Below are 21,369 nucleotides of genomic sequence, written 5' to 3' on the forward strand. Positions count from 1 at the left end.
TAACGTGAGTTACGAGAAGCAGCAAACGTGATCAGAGCATGAAATAAACATGAGTGCTCACGCAAACTACAGTACTCGACCTTTAATGGCAGTAACATCTCACATCCATGCACTGTCCATCTCATTATGAATTTTTCACCACTTTATCGTAAACAAGGATTGCCACATTTCGCATATAGTGTGCATAAATTGTAAATAATCAAATCTCTTGTGTGATTCGATGCATGTATTGTGTATCGGGAGGAATCGATGAAGATTCACATTTCTAAAAACCAGGACTTGAAGGTGGTAGCGCAATGTTTAAAAAAATATAAAATAACCTCATGAATACTGCCTTATAACATAACATCTAGTCAGCTGATGTTTCAGGAAATGGTCCTTATCAATGGCGGAGCCAGGATTTTCAGGTAGGGAGGGCAACCCCTCCAGCAATGAAAAATGATAGGAGTTGTTAGTAAGTAAGGAGTTGTTAGTAAGTAACGACTTGTCCCTTGCTTTTTATTCGACGCGTGTGCGGTGATGGCGCAGCCATCGATCGAGGGTCGATTTCGAACCTCGTGTGATCGGCATCGCGCTCGCTGAAGGTATGCCTTCAGGGAAGTCGTGTACTGTATACGCAACTGCGCACAATTCTGAGTCACTTAAAACTGCTTTGCCGTTACTTATTGTCAATTATGGACTCAGACTATTGTCCAGTCATCTCATAGAGTCCCTGGCACGTAATAATATGTTGCACAGTGGCAGTGGGGGTCGCAAAATGCCGATTTGTTACTAATAAACCCCAATGATCCGATCGAAATTAGGGATTTCGATCGGATCATTGGGGGGGCGCATGTCGACTCAGCCTCAAACGAGTACCTGGTGCGGTATATAAGCATCGCCACTGGGGAGACAAAGGCAGCTGGGCGTGGTGCTGGCCACCCACCCCCTCGTGTGTCGTGCCGGACTTCATAGGTGCTCGCTAACAGCACTTGCTCCTAAAGTCTGAAGGCTATTGGGGGGATATTTTGTGTGCGTGTGTGCGCGTGTGTGTGCAGGGAAACGGCCCTGTTGGTGGACCCCAAAAACTCGTCCTCGGCTTCCAAACAGTGGGTGGCCCTTGTCGTGGGTCACGAGCTCGCTCACCAGTGGTTCGGCAACCTCGTCACCATGGTGACTGATGCCTTGACGTGAACCCACAGCAGTGTTGTTCACCTCACCATTGGTTTTAAAGCAGCTATTATCTTTGACAAAATATATTTGAAAATTGTTGGTATTCATTTTCAGTATATTTCACTTATTTCTCAGGTTTTTGCATCAATTCCACTATCCTTTTTTTAAAGGCTTGTGTATCCATTACACTATCTCTTTTTGAAAGGCTTTTGTTATGCTTGTAAGTGATCAAGAGATGCCATTACCAATGATTTCTGAAATTCATCTTTATGAAGCTTTTAATGCTCTTTTATTAAATTAGTTATTTTTTTACCAGGTTCTGTGGTTTATCCCACATGAAGCCAAACACTCGTTAAATTGACCAAACATCCCATACGGCACCCTCCTAAACTTGAGTCAAAAGACTCAGAGTATGGCTTTCCTGGCTAAATGAAATCGTTTTTATTGTTTCAGGCCTCGCTTCAGTTGCTGTTGCTGATTTTATGTTACTACTTATATGTCAGTAATATGAAAATGATAATATATGTGTATGGCAATTTTGTATTTTCCATATATATACTGCATGCTTATAATTATGTATGCATCATTAATCCTAAATATTGTACATCTCAATTTTGTTTGTAAATTATCCGATTTCTAAATAATGTAATATTGGGGACATTCTGAATGTTATTGTTCAATATTGCCCTATTTTTTGCCTTGCATATTTTTTTCTCCTTTTGTGGTGATAATTTTACTATGAAAGAGTAAAATGTTACTTTGAAAGAGTAAAATTACTATGAAAAAGTATGTTCACTGTTCGCCTTTTGCCGTTCTCTGGTTTACAGTGGTGAGACTAGGCCCTGGTGTAGACCAATCTGTTTCAAAGACAATGCATATATTATATTATCAGAGCATGTTTGGTTTGCATGTTCACCACAAGTATGTGTGGTTAATGCAGACATGATTTCTTGCAAAAGGTTTATATTTTATGTTTGAATATCTTAACACCTGTTTTTATTGTCAGAAAGGGTAAAACCTATGCTAATATTTTTTCATACTATGAAAGAGGTTTGCATAATACTTAACTGCATCATTTTACATTGTAAAGCACTGTTATGCATTGCCATGGAAACATTCGATCAAATCTGGAAATTATTCTTTGCACCTTAATGAACATCCAATAATACATTTAAATTGATAATATAAAATGTATAGTGATAATAACAATGCCCTCTATCCACGAAAATTTCACTCTCAGAACTCTTCATCAGGAGGGCCCAGTATTGGCATGTTTGGCCAATTGAATGCAAGAGGAATGGGGGAACCCAAATAACTATCATGGCGATGAAGAGATAGTACTCGGCACCACACACAGATGGATTTAAAACAAATATTCTTTTCTCTACTGCTGTCTCCTGGCCAATTTTGCAGCCAAATGGATTTGTGAGTTTAAGTAAGCCATCAGCCTTTGCCTCAAAAGTGCTACATATACCGATATCATTGGATCAAATAGCATTTATGCAGTCAAGGCAAGCTGTGCTAATGGATGCCCCTCGTTTAAATGTAATTAAAACACAGTTTTCCAGTGTCGCAGTATAATGTGTGCATTTTTATGTATTATTGAGTGCAGTTGGGAAGAAGATGAATGTGATAGTTTAAAGTATTTCTGTGGTGTTAGAATTTATGGACGTGGTTTTATTACTCATAAGTTAAGCTTGTACTGCCTCACTAAATATGTAATTTACATGCAATAATGTGTTCAAACAGCCAGTTCTCATTTTTATTATTATCCATTCTCGATTGCTTGATAATGCAGACCTTTCTGTGCAAGTGCCATCACTTCCAATCACATTTAAAAGAAATCCTTGTGTGGCTGAAATCCGTTAGACTGTATCCTGTGTTGTTCCATCTCTTCTGTGGTTATCCATACAAGAGCTGTCAAGACAGCACAAAATTCAAAATTTCAATTGATGCACACTTGTGGTCTCCTTATTTGCTTGGAATGGATGTCGAATGTGGAAGGATTTGGAACATCGAATGTAGAAGGTGTTTTGAACGTGGAATGTGGATTGGATTTTGAACTTGGACTGGATTTGGGAACGCGGGTTTGCATGTATGAATGTTCAACTTCTTTCGCACCGTACGTTGCTAATCTAAAGGGGGGGGTTTGCCCCATCGTGACTGCAGGAGTGGTGGACTCACCTGTGGCTGAATGAGGGCTTTGCCTCGTGGATCGAGTACCTCTGCGTGGATCACTGCTTCCCAGAGTTCGACATCTGGACCCAGTTTGTCTCCACGGACTACGCCCCTGCCCTGGAGCTGGACGCCCTGGACAACAGTCATCCCATCGAGGTGCGTGCCCCATCTGGCCCTGCTCAACTTGAAAACAAAAACATCTATACACAGCTGAAACTTTCTTTTAAAGTAACCAATCGGCTAAATGTCGATATGCCCATGAAATGTTGGTCCATTTGTCCATCCGAACCATCCATCTGCGGGAAGATTTGTGTGTTTTCATGAATATTAAAAACCCCCATACCATTTGCTGTAACTATTATCAGACAACTTGCCAGTGCCCATATCTGCATTGTTTTTGGAAAAGATTGCCAACACAGTAGTTGCACAGAAGCTTTTATGTATATAAAATGTTTCACATGTGACATTGCAGTATGTTTAAATGAGTCCACGTTTATACATTTAATAACTGCACACTCTTCTTTGCACAGTCATGTGCCCGAACAAAATGGAGGCTCTCTGAATAGACTGGAATGCCAACTTGTATTTTCTCCCCATCTCCTTTTTTTAGTTTCTCCTGGATTGATGAAAAGCCTTCGGTTGGCCAGATTTTTGTATTTTTTTTACATTATTTTCAGTAAAAAAAAACGTACGTGCAACTTCATTAGATTTTACTGTGAATTGTTGCAAATGAAATTGTCTTTGTCATATATAAAAATAAAATAATGCATTGACAGTGATGTAAAAACAGTTGAAAAGCCCTCACCAGCTGCTCTGAAGATGTGCCTTTCCAAAAATAAGCCTTTGCTACTCAATTGTATGGTAGTGTAAAGTAAAAACATTTGCTCTTTCTTTTTCAATTAATTATACATCAGTATTTAACATACTGATCAATGGGCTGTGTTATCTTATTTGAATATTTTGCATTTATTTTTTTAAACGAAGGTACCAGTTGGCCACCCTTCGGAGGTGGATGAAATTTTTGATGCCATCTCGTACAGCAAGGGTGCCTCGGTGATCCGCATGCTGCACGACTACATCGGCGATGAGGTGAGGCTTATCCTGGCCCGACCAGCTACGTCACGGCACAATGTAGAACTCCCCAGGTCAACGCGTGGCACAGCCAGCTTGGAATTAGCATAGAATGTGCACGCTGAGACACTAGCGGACCTGCCACGTAGCCACCGCTTGCACGTACAGCGTAAAACAGCTCGGTTGATCGATGCACCAGTGCTTCACTGATTCACTCCAATCACTCTCACAGTTGTTAAGTCACTCCTTGTTACAGTTGTGTCACTTCTGCCATGGTAGTAGCTCTGGTGGACTTGAAACCTTTCGATACCTTTTTCTCATGTCAGGGAGTTCTACCAGAATTGCTCCCTCATTGCCTCTTTTTCTAGGTTTCTATAATCTTGCTGAATTCAATAAATGTTCTATTTCTTATCTGCTTAACCGTCATAAGTGTTATTTGTTACTTTCTTGACTACTTTGTATTATACACCATTGGGCCTTTCCTCTGAATCTGTGATTTTAAAAACATTTTTGCTTGTCATATTTTTATTTATGTGTGTAGGTATATGCTTTTATCATGAGATACAAAACTATAAAAGTGCACAGTAGATGTGGCCTGATGTTAATTTAAATTAAATGCTTGAGTGTTGTAATATTAGTACGTGGCTTGCCTTGGCAGGATTTCAAGAAGGGGATGAACATGTACCTGACCAAGTTTCAGCACAAGAACGCAGCCACAGGTACCTCCATTTGCACCCCTGTGATTTCAAGTCAACGAAGGCAGTGGAATTTACATACCTGAAGATTCCATGGGCAGTCTTAATATAGTATGTATTATTGCATATAATTTATCATTGTATCGGTTGTGGTATACCCTGTAATGCATTTTTAAAGTGGGTATTTTACTCGTAATACAATGCTTGTTGTAATGAATTCCGTTAGCATGGTTTCCCAAGGGAGTTAATGAGTTATGTCACAACTTGCTAGCCTGGTTAGGTAACTTGGAAAAAAAAGCTGTTACTGATTCTATCTTGGTAATGGTGATATTTATTAGTTTAGCATGCCCATTTATTAATGTTTGAGTGCTAATCGCAGGAGGTTTTAATCCATTGTTATTTTCCACAGTAATGAAGCCAAACAAGAGGTCACTGAATCAGTTGATACCTTTTGGCATTTGCAGGCGTAGCTGTTCAGTTAGCTTTGTTTTATCCAATTTCCTTAATTTGAAAATAGCTGAATGTTGATAAACAATGCTTCTATTTAAATTAACACCAATTCAAAGGACAGAGATTGTTGTTTAAAATGGAATGTATGTAATTTTCGAATTTGGGATTTGGCCTCTCATTGGCCCACAATGACCTGTTCATGCAAATAATTTAATGTGCACTTCCCACTGCAGGAATTACAACTTTATCCCCATGCAAACTGGCTTATATAAAATTGTGCCAAGCATTGGACAGCTGAGCTATAATGATTGTCACAAATCTGTATTAGTATGTGTCGATGTCACCACATTTTCAAAGGCAAAACAGAAATTATTATCAAGGTATCATTTAAACTATTGTTTCATATTTAGATTCTATATGCATATGAGTAAGCACATGTATGTAAACCAAATATGCACACCACATGATGATAATGTGCCTTGAGTTACAGGGATTAATTTTAATTCTAGACACTTAGAGAGCAAGATTTTAGGCATTGTCTGGAATTTAATGGTTCAGCATTAATTCGCGAGGCCCATATATCCGACTAAGAGTGGCATAGCCACAGGGAAGCACCACCTGATGACTCAGTAAAAATAATTTAAATGTATACATCTCCACAACATGCACACCTTCGACGTGCAGAGGATCTGTGGGAGAGCCTGGAGCAGGCGAGCGGGAAGCCGGTGGCGGCCGTCATGAGCTCTTGGACCAAGCAGATGGGTTTCCCCGTGCTGCACGTCTACTCCGAACACGTAACCGCCTCTCACTTGTTGCCAGCACCTCCTTGTCACATCATTTTATTGACGGCCTTTCCGTTTGTAGGGAGCGCTGCTCGTGGATGATGATGATAACAGTGGATATCTAACAATGCATCAGTTTGTCAGTTAGATATTTACACTTTTGATCATCATCATCAGTCATGATTAATCCAATGCTGGTTGAAGGCCTCCAGAAGTCGTTGCCCCATCTCTGACAGTCCTGCAATCTACAGTTTATCTAGCACGTGCATATGAGCTGATTTCAATCCTCCATCTCCACGGTGGACGGAATTTTGGGAATATTCTTGCTTTTAGCCACCACTGTCCATAACGCTCGTGATGCATGCCTTAGATTATGCGTGCGTGAAATAATCTATTTGTATGTCTTATTGAATCGATTCACGTGATGTCTACAGCCACTGGAGGAGCTACATTCACCACATTCCTAAAAATATATGGCTCTGATTTATTATGACAGTTTATTTGATCAAGATGGAGATTTTTTTTTTAATAGATCATCGTTACACTGATTGCAGTACAGTTGTGGAGCTGTACTCTACTAATGCTCTGTAATATTGGGAAAATCGGTTACACAGCTGCTTTGTACATTTAGTGATACAACATTGAAGAGGATACACTTTTAATATTTTGTAGCTTGTAGCTATAATAGGCTGATATGCACATACATGCCTAGCTGGGCTTGCAGGGATTGTGGGTGTTTTTCATTCTAAGCGGCCTAAATATAATTTATTACTCATTAATCATGAGCGTCGTTGTCGAGAATATAACAAAATATAAAAGCAGACAATGTTAAGGAAACATTTTTAGGGAGCCATATTGTCTGCTTATTTATTTTGTGAAATATTATTTTGTTTCATATGCATTATTTTAAGTAACCACCTGCCCTCTGTGATCTGCCATTCTGCCATTGCTTCAGTGAATACCCACAGACGTTTGCTTCAGTGAGTGACCTGTGGTCTCTACATACATTGTTACGTTTTTACAAGTGATATATTGACAACAACAAAAATACATTGTGGGGGTAGTTATAAAAAATATTTTTTTTGGTTGGTTGTTAGGTTACGTATGACTTATTATTGCCATTTGGCTGTATTTTTTTTGCAATCCAGACCTGCCATGTCACATCTTGTGACCGTGACAAGTCATCTGCCCTCCTGTATTGTTTCTGGCATGTGTGGACTCGTTTTCCGGATGATTTTGTCACCGTTACCCATGTCTATCTCACGCTCCAGTGCACCCATGTGGCCGCACGGTTATTGGTTCTGTTGTGAAGTGTGGTGCCATCGAATATTTTAATTTACAAGTGACAATCTAAATCAGCACTTTCTTTTTTGATGTTTAGATAATAGGCTGATGAAAATAAATAATGCCTATGCTCTATACTATGGTGGATACAAACCCTTATAGTGAGAATAATTGTTGGTTTGATGCGTGTTTTTTTTTCCAGCAAGGTGAAAGCTGCACATTGCATATTTCCCAAAAGAAGTTCTGTGCAGGTGGCTGCTTTAAAGGTAATCAAACAATATATTTTGCTGCATTTTTGTTACATTTATTTTCCAATTGTACTATTAGCATCTTGTGATGACATGAAAAAACGTCCACTTGGAACTCTCACAGCTAGCAGTGCATCATCGTAAGAGAATGGCCTGAGAAAATTATGCCAGAAAATGACTGCTCAAGTTACTTTAACAGGCCCTGTTATCCAAAACAGGAACACACGTATATGCCGTGCAAAGTGTGTCATATATTAAGACATTTTAAATTCTCACAGCTGGAATTTGCAAAATTGAGTGAAAACCTAATTTAACATGTTTTGTATATCCAATAGTAAGCAGGCTGAGACCATCAACTCGGTATACTTGAGAACTCAACTCAGTTAAGCACAGCTCACTTCCTAGAAGGAGCGAGGAAACTATTATTATCAGTGCTGGAGAGAAATAAAATATAATCAAACTTCAGTTTAACATGTAGGCTTTAGCCTCTGATCTCTGCACCTGATGGGTTCAGTGATGAGTCACCTTGCTCTATTTAAGACCGGAAGCAGGTGGATTGCTTCTCTATTCTGGCAAATCGCCCATTGATGCTGGATGTAATTACCAGAGAAACGATGTACTCTCCAACACACACCGGTGGACTGAAGTAGTAACTAACTGGCATGTTGTTTACATCACAAACCTTACTGGCTGCCGGGTGGTGGAGGGTTACGACAGATTTGTACTTAGGCGATCTCACCCAAAAACCTTTTTTATGAATAATGAAACTAAGTTGAATATTTATTTTGCATTTAATTACCTCTTGATTTTCTACTGACCCCTTAATCATTGTCGTGCTGATTTTCAGCCTGAATTCTTGACCTTTATACTTTACTCAATGACTTCTGCTCTTACACCCTCATCACTGACCTCCACCCTATCCAGTGACCATTACTTTGTGGTAAATTTCACACTACAACACTAAAATTGCTGATTCTGCTGGCCTCTTTCTGCTCTGTAGGGTCATTACCTAACATCTTCGAATATAACAACAATTTTCATATTGATTATCTTCTGAATGCAATCGCATCTGAAAAAAAAATGAATAAAAATCCGTAATTCTGGTAGAAGAGGGGGACCGGTTAGGGCAGGGAAACACGGGACAGAAGAGTACAACTCTGTGACAGCCTGCGGAGAAGCAAACGCCGAGTCCAGCTCGACCATTGAACCCAAGGAACAACCAGGGTATCACCAATGAGACCCAGGCCTTCTAGTGGGGGAACTGTCGCCCGTTGACCATTACACGTGTTCTTTTGTGTTATAAGGCAATGTTGATGCACGGAGTTAGGTATTTTAATAATTTGTCCATCGCCCCCGAATTCATTTCTCTTCACCGGACCCCAGGTGAGCAGACTCCCGAGTGGATGGTGCCTGTGAGCGTGTGCCTGAGCGAGGACCCGGAGCATGCCAAAGTGAAGTTCCTCCTCGACCAGCCCGAGATGAGCATCACCGTGGCTGACGTGCAGCAGGGCCAGTGGCTCAAGGTGACAGCACCGCATCATCAACCAAACATCGTTTTTAATGCAAACACTTAACTTAATTGGATGAATCAAATCAATAACTATTTCATATTCTTTGGGTCTTTCGGTAACGTCACGTAGATAGGTTCAAAGAAAATAACAAAAAACTACGACGTTTCGATCGCAACACAAGCGGTCGTCATCAGGAAAAAGGAAAAAAAACTTTTTCCTGATGACGACCGCTTGTGTTGCGATATGAATTCCTGCAGTCACGAAAGCTTTAAGTCAAGGTTTAAATCAATAACTGTTACAGATTACTTGTCATGCCATCTTTTTCTTGTATTTATTGGGTTGCTAATGAAGTTTAATGCAGGTTGCATATCGTGTGGGTTTGCAACGTATTCCATCCATCATGGGGTCGGAAGTTTTAACATCCCTAGCTCTTAAATGGGGATTTATTTTAGAGCATAGCATAGGTGTGTCTTTTGCATTTGACATATGCATGACTGATGTGCACTTAAAAAATGAAAAGTAAAGCTTACATTTCTCTTTCTGCCTGTTTTGACCATAAGTTTCAATCTGGATAGGGGAAGGTAGGCTGTAATGTCCCTCCAAAGGTGTGTGTGTGCGCGCACATTTGTGTTTTGGTGTGTTTGTGTGTGTGCGCATGTGTGTTCGAGTGCATGCTCATGTGTGCATGAGTGCACGTATGTGTGAACGTCTGTGCATACGGTGCTGCTGGTCCATAGACGAATATTTGTATTGTTTGTTTTCATGGGAGCATAGATAGGTTGCACAGTTTACTTTAAATTAAATATACAATATTAGGTTTATCCCTGATTAGTACAGTTAAAAACCTTGCACCCTCCATCTATGCAGTGCAGAAACACATAAAGCGTAGCAGTACATTGATTGACAAATCGCTTTCGGCAGATGGTGTAAAGTTTGGGGTAACCTCTATACTTTACCTTGCACTTCATCCCACCTGCAGAAAGTAATTTGCCAATCGATGTTCTGAGAGAGTGGTAAAAAAAAAATCCCCTATTTCCTCCATAATGAATGGCCAGTGTGGATGAGTAGGCTTATGTGTGTGTCAAACAAAATTGTTATGGGCACTGTGTGCAGTTCGCAACTTGACATTTACCCATACACAGCACAGAAGAGCATTTTTATGGTGGCCTACATATCTGTGTGGATGTTCTGCAGCTGAACCCGGGCACCGTGGGGTTCTACAGGACACACTACAGCTCCGAGATGCTGGACGCGCTCCTCCCCGCTATCCGTGACCTGTCCCTTCCGCCCCGCGATCGCCTTGGCATCCAGAATGACCTCTTTGCTCTGGTAAGTAGGAGAGAGTGGTAGGACACAAAGGGAGGAAATGAAAGGTGGGTGTTGAGATTGTGTTTTCCAATTGATCGGATTTTAATTAGCAGTATGCACTAGTTTAAGCTGTAACCAAGCAATGGGTATATGAAATATTTCCTAAATGCACTAAGTATGGTGGTGAGAGGTGGGTGGATTTCAATATTCTAGATTTGAAGCTTTCGTGACTGCAAGGATTCATACTCTTTGGTTTTTTCGGTAAAGTCACGTAGGTAAAATAAAATAAAAGAAAACAATTAAATCACGACGTTTCGGAGGCAACACAAGCTTCCGTCTTCAGGTGGAACAGTCACAGCAAGATCACCGTGATTGAAACACCTGAAGACGGAAGCTTGTGTCACCTCCGAAACGTCGTGATTTAATTGTTTTCTTTTATTTTACCTACGTGACTTTACCGAAAAAAACAAAGAGTATGGATTTCAATATGCCTATGAGGGTAAATCATTGACATTGGTGTTAGGTCCGTGCTATACAAATACTTATTTAGGCTGCTTTGACCTCGGGTATGGGCAAGGTTCAGATTCCAGTTGCAAGTGTTGTGTGTGACTTTCAGTAAAATTTGAATTGCAGATTATTGTGCAGTTTACTAACCATGCCACTGTATACAGCCCTTAAATACCTTGGCGGCAATCTGAGAATACTTTCAGTTATGAATGTTTTTTTCTTTTTAATTCTGTACCTTATTTCCTTCGGGTAATTTTATCGTACATGCACTCCCTCTAGTGGATCGTTTTATCTGGCACATTTTAAATGTGTTGCTGTTGGGCCGCTGCTTGTAGATCGCAGCACCAACATGTATTTTTTTAATGTTTTGATGAGATGAATATGTAGTAAACCGTTGCTTATTTATACATAACAATGACTTAGCCCCCTGAGACCATTACTCACTTTTTTAAAAGGAAGACCTAGCAAGTTGGAATATTGTTGCATCGATTCATCAGATCAATTATTACGATCACGATACATGCTTAGAAGCATTTATGTGAAACTGATTTTTTAAAATTTGTAAACCTTGTGTGGAATGGTTGCACAAGGACCCTGGCTGCCACTTCGACTGCTACATTAATCACCATAGCAAAATAGGTATTCTTGACTAGCATTGTTACCCTTGTGACAATTAATTGAATAACGAAGGGTAACAGAATGTTACTTCCCAGCTAGATTGTATTAATTACGAATGATGTGGTGCAAACAAAAAGATAGTTCTTGGAATGGTGACCACCATATCAACATGTTATTATCGGGCTGTGAGGTTGCACGTTATGCCATAGAGTGTTGCAGCAAAATTCATTGTTGTTCTGTACTTCTATGCTTCCAAATCTATGCTCCCCACCTTCAACCCTTGCAACCCAATGCATTGACAAACAGGACTGTGCATTACACACAGAACCAACTTGCAAAGTTTAATAATACATTCCCATCACAGAGCCACTTAACTATGACCGGCAGGCCCGTGCAGGAGTGGTGAGCACAGTGGACGTGCTCAAGGTGCTGGAGGCCTTTGTGAACGAGCCCAACTACACGGTGTGGAGTGACATCTCCTGCAGCCTGACTGCCCTGTCAAGCTTGCTGTCCAACACCGATTTCTACCAGGTCTTCCAGGACTTCACCATCGACATCTTTGCCCCATTGGGCCAGCGCATCGGATGGGACCCAAAGCCAGGGGAAGGTGAGATCTGCTTTCTGTCACATAGCTTGTCTCAATATCGTATCATCTTGTCTCAATATCTTATTTATTTTTCTAATTTCCTGTCCTTTTGGGCCAATTATGTCATTACTGCTATCTCCTTGCAGTGCTCTCTAGTTATTTCTTCTGTTGCTACGTCTTCCATCCCATCGAATGTTTAATGTCATGTTTTTTTTGTATCTACAGTTCACTTCAAACTCTAATGTTACCAAAAATATATTAAGGGCATTTGGAGTGGGCTATGAAAAGATATAAAAATATTGTAATTCTATTCCCGTTGTTTTTTTTTATATTGGTATGGGAGAGGAGTGTAATTTTTACACGGATAAAATGTTAAGATGAGGTTTTTACCTTTAAGTTTTCAAAATTAAGTTGTTGGGCTGTGTAGGTGGTTTGTGGTGTCTTATAGATGGATATGTTATGGTCAAGTCTTTAAACAATGGAAAAGCTATATAGTTTATCTTAAAGTAAACCTCCAGAGAACATTTGTGTAAACGAGTGCTCCGGTAATGTATAATGTTCGCCAAATAAAAATGGCTTGAAAAATGTAAAAAGAAAAGTTAAAAGAATAGTGGACAATTGAAACAAGCTTATGAGGAACCACACAAACGGTTCCACACCCTCGACTGCACCTGTAGTTGTGTGCATGTATGCTTTGCCTGGTGCTCCGAAATTTAACTTGTTTGTATTTATACTGAACATTTTATTTTATACCAAAACCACCTGCCTCGCACTGACAGTAAAAACACGAGTATATTGTTAGGACAAGTGCAACGCTTAACGAACGGTCGTGTGGCCGGACCTGGTTCAACTGATTTCAGTGGGCATAGAATATGTCACGTGACTCAATAGTCTGAAAATGGGGTGGCCCCTTTATTTCTGTATCTGCCCATGTGCTCTGCTGCAGGCCACCTTGATACACTGCTGCGAAGCTTAGTGCTCGGCAAGCTGGGCAAGGCAGGGCATGGCCCCACCGTGGAGGAGGCCCGCCGCCGCTTTCGCGAGCACGTGGACGGCAAACACCTTTTGCCAGCTGACCTTCGCGGCCCGGTAACCTGCCTTGTGCCAAAATTTTACACCGCAACATTCATAAGTCCAGCAGAACTTGATAACTGCCATTGCTTTCAACCTGCTTTTGCAGCACATCCAAGAATGTGTGCCTAATATGGGTGTCAGCTTTCACTGCTAAAATGTGCATGAATAATCAACTTGTTTGCTCCCGAGCATCCGCCTATACCAAAAATGTCAAAAGGTACCATTGCCTTCAACGTAATGTCTATATATTTTTTATAACGACCGCATATTTTAAAGGGTATCAATAGGCCACTTATTTGCGATACCCGAGAAATATTGTGCCCGTCCATCTGAGGACACTTTACATGTTTTCACACAAAAAAACTACAAAACCATTCACTTTGGAACACAGCTTAACAAAATCACTGCCCATATCTGTAGTTTTGGGGCAAGATTATCAATTAAATACTTTCAAAGAAGATTACTTATATAAAAAAAAAGTTAGGCTGATTACCTGCTTGATCAGCTTGCATATGTTATACTTCGAGCTCATGAGTTTAACCCTGCATGTATATTTTGGCGTTGGTTCTGTGCACACATGTTATGGTCTGCAGACCGTCATGCAGAAAATATTGCTCACATTAGAGGGGCAATTGGGAATGTGCTGCTTGTGTTGATTAGAGGTCACTTGAATTGGTTTCTTTGATATCTCCTTCCATGGATCATACTCCCAATGGGTGATGCACTGCTTTTTTTTAGAATTCCGAATCTTCAACTTTAACTTCACACTTGTCAAGTGTTTGTTTCATCACCATAGTTTGTCACTGCTCAATGTGTCTTTCACAAAGGTACACCATGTTGTAGTTTTATGATTCATGTACTGTGTAATCCTAATTTGCTTTTTTGCATTTTAGTTACCACAGCGTGATGTTACATTAGCTGCTGGGATAGTATTGTCAGTAGATTGCATCACAGAAGTGATGAAAAATGCCATGGCAGAGGCCTCTGTGCTGAGGCTGATGGTGATGCTTGTGGTTGTGAACAGGTGTACGTGACTGTTCTGAAGCATGGCGATGCCAGTACGTTGGACACCATGCTGAAGGTAAGGTATTTTCTGAAATGTGAAATCCGCATTTATAAAGTGCGTGTGCTGATGAATCACTGATGCATGTAACAAACCAAACTATATATCTGCTGTTATCAGAAACACCTGTGTTGATCTGGGAATGTTTTCTTAAGTTTGACCAGCTATTAGATTAATGCTGCAGATGGTTAATAAATGAATGATCCCTGGAAAACAAGACGTTTATCTCAGTGGACTCTAACCTAGTTATAAAGTACATGTATGTACATATGTATAAGGCATCTAACGATTCACCCAAAAACTCTCCAGATATTTGAATAGTCAACATTCACGTTTTAACATATTTGTGAATGTGGTACTTCCCATTACGGTGCATGGGTAATGTGTACATGTTACATACCAGATGTGTATTTTCATACACAGTGCATGTACAGCCCTTTTGTTGATCCACTGCTGGATAAGAGCCTCCCCATGTGGGTCATAGGAGTTATTTGACCATACTTCACCACGCTGGTCAGTGCGGGTTGAAGGTGGGGGAGCAAAGACGTAGGAGAATAGTACAGTGTATTTTTCTGAAATGCCCTCTGCTCTCACAACATAACATAATATGTATGAATAAAAAATAATTGATTCTTGAATCTGAGATTTGATGCATGTATCGTGAGCATAAGCATACATTTTAATTGATTCTAAGCATTCTATGTATGTATGTTGAACTTCTTTCGCACCGCACGTAGCTATACGTGCTAATCAGAGGTGCGGAGGAAGGACAACAAATTCAACACAAAAAGCAGTTATATTGCGACATGCACAGCGTGTGTGTGTGGCCTCATTTGTTAAAATTCCCTGACTATACATTGGAGGGTTGACCCCTTTTGTACGTGGCGCCACAGATGCACAAGCAGACGGACATGCAGGAGGAGCGCGTACGCATCGAGCGCGTACTGGGTGCCGTCGCCACTGCCGAGCTTCTGCAGAAGGTGCTCGCCTTCGCCATGTCGGTGAGTATCACGTCTAAGGAGGGAATTGCAAGGTAGAGCTCGAACGATGTGTCGGTTAATTTATTCCAAAAGAAATGTGGACTACTTTATTGTGGTCGATAACTCGAGCCACTTAAAACTGGCTGCTTCCTCAACATTCACTATTGCAGAGATGGGAAACCCCCTTGCAAGCCAAAACTTGATTGATTTTTGTGTGAAATAAAACCGATAATTGTAGACTTTGCTTACGTAATGAAATCGCCCTCCTCGGCATATAAATGGCTCCTCGTTGATTTGTAATTTATTGCAAATTCTTCAAAAAAGAATTTCAGCAATGTACTAATTACTAATTCAGTTGTAGTTTTGTTTAAATATTTTATATGGACTAGACAAGGGACATTATAACTGTAAATATAATTTAGAGTGCCGGCTATAATGCTCCGATTTAAAATCAAATCACCACCTGCCTCTCCCCAGGACGAGGTGCGTTCGCAGGATACGGTGTTTGTACTTGGGGGGGTGTCGGGCGGAAGCAAGCTGGGCCGTAGCATGGCCTGGAAGTTCGTGCAAGACAACTGGTCGGAGCTGCACAATCGCTACCAGGGTGGCTTCTTACTCGCCCGCCTAGTCAAGGTACGTGTCTGCACGCACGCAAGCCCTGCGGGAGCTGCTGATGATCCGGTTGCGATCCAAAGAGTGCTTAGAATGTAATTGTCGAGGGAAGTCTCGACATTCACAGATTATAACAGATAACGGAGTATGATGAATAGCATTTCGTACGTTCAACGTTTACAGAGTACTAAAACTCGGTTTTCTTTGCAGCTGACCACCGAAGGGTTCGCGAGCGAGAAGAAAGCACAAGAAATTAAGGTACACGGCGAAACCCGTGGCGCGCAACACAGATCAATTGTCAGCATCCACATGTTGCAGGCTGTGAGCCCTGGGCATGTTGCTATGTTGATTTTGTTTGTAATGTGCTACCGTGGTAGTTTTAGTTATGGCATGTGAATTGGGAGCTTTTTTTTCCATTTGTCCCTCTATCTTACGTTGCTGTTGCCTTCCCGTCCCCCATGCTTTTCTCCCCCCTTCCCCGCTACCCAACACGACAGGCATTCTTCACGGCTCACCCTGCACCAGCGGCAGAGCGCACAGTGCAGCAGTCGTGCGAGAACATACTGCTCAACGGAGCGTGGCTGAAACGCGATGCCGAATCCGTTCACCTTTACCTCCAGCACCGCAGGCCAGGCCCCGCCATCCGAGTGTGAGGCCACGTGAAGCAGTGCGTCCGCAGAATCCCCATGGCAGGCCTGCGTGGCATCGTGTGAATACCAGAACAGTGCTGTCATAGGAAATAGTTGCTCATTTTGCATTGCTGCTCATTTTGGCAGTTGCTGTATTAATGTCAATAACATATAAACCATGTTTTTGTGATTGTTGTTAGCTGTAATTAGCTGTGTGACTTGCAAATGTGTTTTTTTTTCCTCATCGTGGTTAGTGTTCCAACAATGCATGTAGAAAGTTTCAATACTTGAACAAAAAAGCCTGCTAATTACAATGAAATGACTGTAATGTATCAGCAACTCGTTAATGTGTGCAGATATTGAATTGTCTTGTAATTTGTGAAAAAGGAGACCTTACAGGATTATTATATTGTTTTACTATAGCGAATGTATAACACTGTTGCTATGTTTACATGCACAAGCAATTCAATCAACAAATTATTGAAAAAAATACATGTTAATTTTTAAATGTAGATTAAATTGAAACTAGATTTAGGCATAAATATGTAAACATCATTTGCTGTGAACATGATTGCCACTGGCATGTAAACTAAACAGTAATGGAACTGATACAAGTACCTCTGCTTCAGCAGCAAGACTTTAAGGTTGTCTGCTCCTTCCACCATCGCAAGCTGTGGTGAGTAGTTTCTAAAATTGTAAGGATTAGGGTTAAAATCAAGGTGTAACATTTATTAAGTCTTGGGAACTAAAATGAAATGAGCGATCAGAAATTGTCTTGAAGGTGGCATTAAACTGCAGTGGAGCAGTGACAATGTTCCTTTCCCTGTCTCTGCATCATACCAAGCAAACAAGTATACCACTATACCGTATATTTGTCGTAAAAGGTAACACTAAATTGGCGATTTAAACCAAGAGCAATGCTAGCGCCTTCACTTTGGTAACAATTCAGTGAGAACGGTTAGCCAGAGTATTACCAATTACTGCATACATTTACAATCGTTTAATAGCAATCGAGTTTGAGCATGCACAACACCATATATATATAATCTGAGAAAAATAAAAAATTATTCATGTTCTCTGAAACCGATTTCTTTTCATAAATTGCAAATATGCAGGTTTTCTATTAAAAACCCAAGTAGAGGGAATCTAACGGCTTTGTATACTTATGAAGTGCGTGAACAGTAACTTCAGGGGCTGTGCATAATGCGGTTACCCAAAGTGTCCATTGGGCAGGCCCGCAGGGTCATTGCTTGACCTGAGACGCTATCCAGAACCGTTTGGTTTCCTCCACCTTCAATCACCATCAGTTCTTTGACGTCCTGGTGCCCAAGACACAGGTTGGGAACTGCCATTAAGACACAGGTCCTCCTTTCTCAAGATGATTACCCAATGTTTTTGTGTTCAGTTCACCATGTGTGTTCTCCATTGTCATATGTGCTGCTCTTGTGTTTCAAATTTCCAAATGATCAGGGAATGTAATAAAGCTGCATTTCAGTACTTCCCTATGCTGTAACCTCTTTGATCTCATCGATTAATTCTTAAATTATTGTAGGCCCACAGGGGGACAGTGAAAACACTGAAGACATGATAGTATGTTCAAGATTGGTATACAATTAAGACATACTTGAGGGATCCGAATCTTGTTTTGCTTTTATATTTAGTAAATGATTGAATGATAACAATACATTTAATAACATGTTTGGGTCAAGCAGTGTTTTTCATCTAGTAATTATGCCTTTTTTATTGTCAGGCCATTTTGCGGAGCAGGAAAGGTGCCTTTCACTGTGGTTCCATATAGCTGTGGTTTTATGTTGCAATAAAAAGCTTTTGGGATGAAAAGGTGACTTTATAAATATTGAATATAATGTATTGAAATACGCTCAGTGTATTAAAGTGCATGTAAAAGCATAGGGTACATTTTTGCTGCAGTGATGACGGCCTGATATGTTAACATGGATTTTTTCAGTTGAAATATACATTAAAACTAAGGGATGAGTAATGCTTGTCTGGCCTATTTATTAACCTTTATTTTCATGGTAAATGTCTTGTTCATATAATCAAGAATGTATTTTGTCTTGATACGAATGCTGTGTATATACAATTCTAACATTTCAAAAAACTGGGTTTAAGCTATGATTTGTATTTGAATATTCTCAACATTTAACCTTTTCACTCAAACATAGATATTCATGCTACAGTACCGATTACAATTATAACTAGTAAGGGTTTCAGGGTTTAATGTGATGAAGTGCTGTTCTAAAAAATCTTAACACTGGCATTGTATTATGTTGAAATGCTTTCACACCGTACGCAACCAACTGTGCTAAATTGCAGATGTATTCAGCTAAAAAAGTTCATGTACCCCAGAAAATGTTTTACGCTTTATTCAAAGTGGGATGTTCCACGTGTCGCACTTGGAAGTTGCCACTGGCCTGCTTATTACTGGGATGAAAATGGAAAGCTGAATAAGATGGAATGACTGGATATCGTCAAGGAGAGCCGCTGTTGAAACAATTATCGAACATATTTACTAATTGCTTACACAAATACTGAAATTAAATCGTCGAATTAAGCCTATACGGTATTCTAAAAATGAAACAAAAATGAGGAATTACAGGTCTGTCAACCAAATATCACCCACTGCACGTGAATTGTCCATGAAGATCATGAACCAATTAACAGAAAACGTGGTCGTTAACCAGCGACGCGAGCATGCTGGTTGTACACATTTCTGCAGAATTTAGAACATACTACGTATACTATCCTATCAAGAAGAATGCACTGATCACATCTGGATTCGAATTAACTTTATTTCGCCAAGATGACATTAGTTGTGTTTTAAGGTAACACGAAAACAACACTCGCTGTCGACTAGGTCCAGTCTTGAGTACTGCGCTCCAGCCTGATTCCAGAGCTCACGCACAATTACCCCAATTCGCATCGTAACCGGAATGCCGAACCCGACACCAACCCCCCTAACTCCCTGTTTTGGTGAACATTCTGTCACCATATAACCGCAGAGACATACAAAGCTGCAAAAAGAGGTCACGTGTCTTGCCAACGACAACATACCCATCAAACAAGACCGTAATAATGTACTTCACCGCGGACTCAAGTATCGATCCCCCTGCTGGGATCGCGTTGTCACCATCCTAGAATCTCACCCAGATCCGGAAAGGACGCTGGCGATCAGAGGAACAACGTGGACTTCCTGAATAATAAACACCTTTCGAGACCCGAGCATCGCAACCACCTTGCCTTTGACATTCCTCCTTAAGGCACTGGTGGTGGAACAACCGCATCAGAGCATCAGCAAGCCCGATGCGCAACATCTCCGTCATGAATGGAAAATGAAATACGAGACACAGTGCGACTGTGGACATGCAACCCAACGTATGGACCACGTAGTACAACTTTATTCTGAAGCCCTCTCGTGACTAAAGGGGCCTCGACATTGGCATTTAGCTGCTGCACATTTCCATTTGCAAGAATAATATTCTAGGAAAGACCATAACATCACGTAACTGTCAACCCCTCATTAGTGCCTACCTACAACGTACCATCACATGGGAGAAACACAAATAGGCATTTTTATTTTATTTTGCCCGTATTGGAACGGCTGTACGCCGTATGGACCTGAAAACTCAATTTCCCTGTCCAAGAATGCGGGTAAAACCGTATAGGTTGACAGCTATGATCAGGAGGTGGGTGAGGGGGGCAACACAGCCCCGGGTATCAATGTGAGTGACAGATTGTGGGTAGTCGGGCTGGTCTTTGTGTAAAGTTTTCTCCTCGTCAGTGGTGTTGGGACTGAATCCACTGAACCGGACTCGCGTGGATTCTTTTGTCCTCCGGGTTTCCCACCTCCACATTTTGGAAACATGCGTCTGTTTTATTTACATTATTTTGCTGCTATACATTTCCACGTGATGAGCCACTTCGTTGAGCTATCATTTGTGGCCAGGACGCTTGTGAAAAAGCTCAGAGCTCAGTGGGCTTTATTTACCTGGTAAGATTAAAACTAAAGTTTAACTTGTATGTATATTATATTATTTTCTTGTTTCCCTTCTACGTGACATTACCGAAAGAACCAAGAATATGAATCCCTGCAGTCACGAAAGCTTTAAATCAAAATTGTATGTATACTGTAAGTGATTTGTTTAACACGTAGGCTTTCGCGACCAATATCATCCATTATAGAGGTTTTTGGGTTAGATCGCGTAAATATATAAATGTGTCGTTAAAATCAAATAACAAGAGGATTGAAACTGCCCAAGTAATTAAAACGATTTAAAAAATACCGTACATTGCGGGAGTAACTGATGAACTAGCCAGATGTTTGGAAAAACAAAACATCCGAGTCGGATTCAGCACGGTACATAAAATACAGAATTTCATATCTGGTACAAAATATATATTACGGAAGCTATCAACAGAAGGTGTGTACAGGATTAACTGCACGTGTGGTAAATGTTATGTTGGGCAAACAAGACGAATGATCAGCACGAGACTAAAAGAACATCGGAGAAATATAAAATTATCCCAAATACAACTGTCAGCAGTAGCAGAACACGCGTGCCAACAAGGACACTCAATTTATTTTGATAATGTTGAAGTTCTG

The 21,369-nt window shown here is 40.6% G+C and overlaps 1 protein-coding gene across 3 annotated transcripts in view; it reads left to right on the forward strand.

Annotated features, from left to right (window-relative positions):
- The window catches only part of NPEPPS (aminopeptidase puromycin sensitive), a 33,674-nt gene extending 14,927 nt beyond the window's left edge, over positions 1-18,747 (forward strand). For all 3 annotated transcript variants that reach the window (XM_032944703.2, XM_032944712.2, XM_032944719.2), the window contains exons 10-24: positions 1,038-1,152; positions 3,322-3,486; positions 4,315-4,419; positions 5,060-5,120; positions 6,231-6,340; positions 7,815-7,878; positions 9,244-9,383; positions 10,566-10,700; positions 12,192-12,411; positions 13,337-13,479; positions 14,489-14,545; positions 15,421-15,528; positions 15,985-16,140; positions 16,330-16,377; positions 16,617-18,747. In XM_032944703.2, the coding sequence (XP_032800594.1) occupies positions 1,038-1,152; positions 3,322-3,486; positions 4,315-4,419; positions 5,060-5,120; positions 6,231-6,340; positions 7,815-7,878; positions 9,244-9,383; positions 10,566-10,700; positions 12,192-12,411; positions 13,337-13,479; positions 14,489-14,545; positions 15,421-15,528; positions 15,985-16,140; positions 16,330-16,377; positions 16,617-16,772 (1,783 nt within the window). In that variant the 3' untranslated portion in view covers positions 16,773-18,747. The remainder of the gene's footprint in view (positions 1-1,037; positions 1,153-3,321; positions 3,487-4,314; positions 4,420-5,059; positions 5,121-6,230; positions 6,341-7,814; positions 7,879-9,243; positions 9,384-10,565; positions 10,701-12,191; positions 12,412-13,336; positions 13,480-14,488; positions 14,546-15,420; positions 15,529-15,984; positions 16,141-16,329; positions 16,378-16,616) is intronic.
- The last annotated feature ends 2,622 nt before the right edge of the window (positions 18,748-21,369 follow it).

This window comes from Petromyzon marinus, chromosome 4 (assembly GCF_048934315.1).
Source record: "Petromyzon marinus isolate PM22_M1 ecotype Great Lakes invasive population chromosome 4, UKy_Petmar_22M1.pri1.0, whole genome shotgun sequence".
Classification (NCBI taxonomy): domain Eukaryota; kingdom Metazoa; phylum Chordata; class Hyperoartia; order Petromyzontiformes; family Petromyzontidae; genus Petromyzon; species Petromyzon marinus.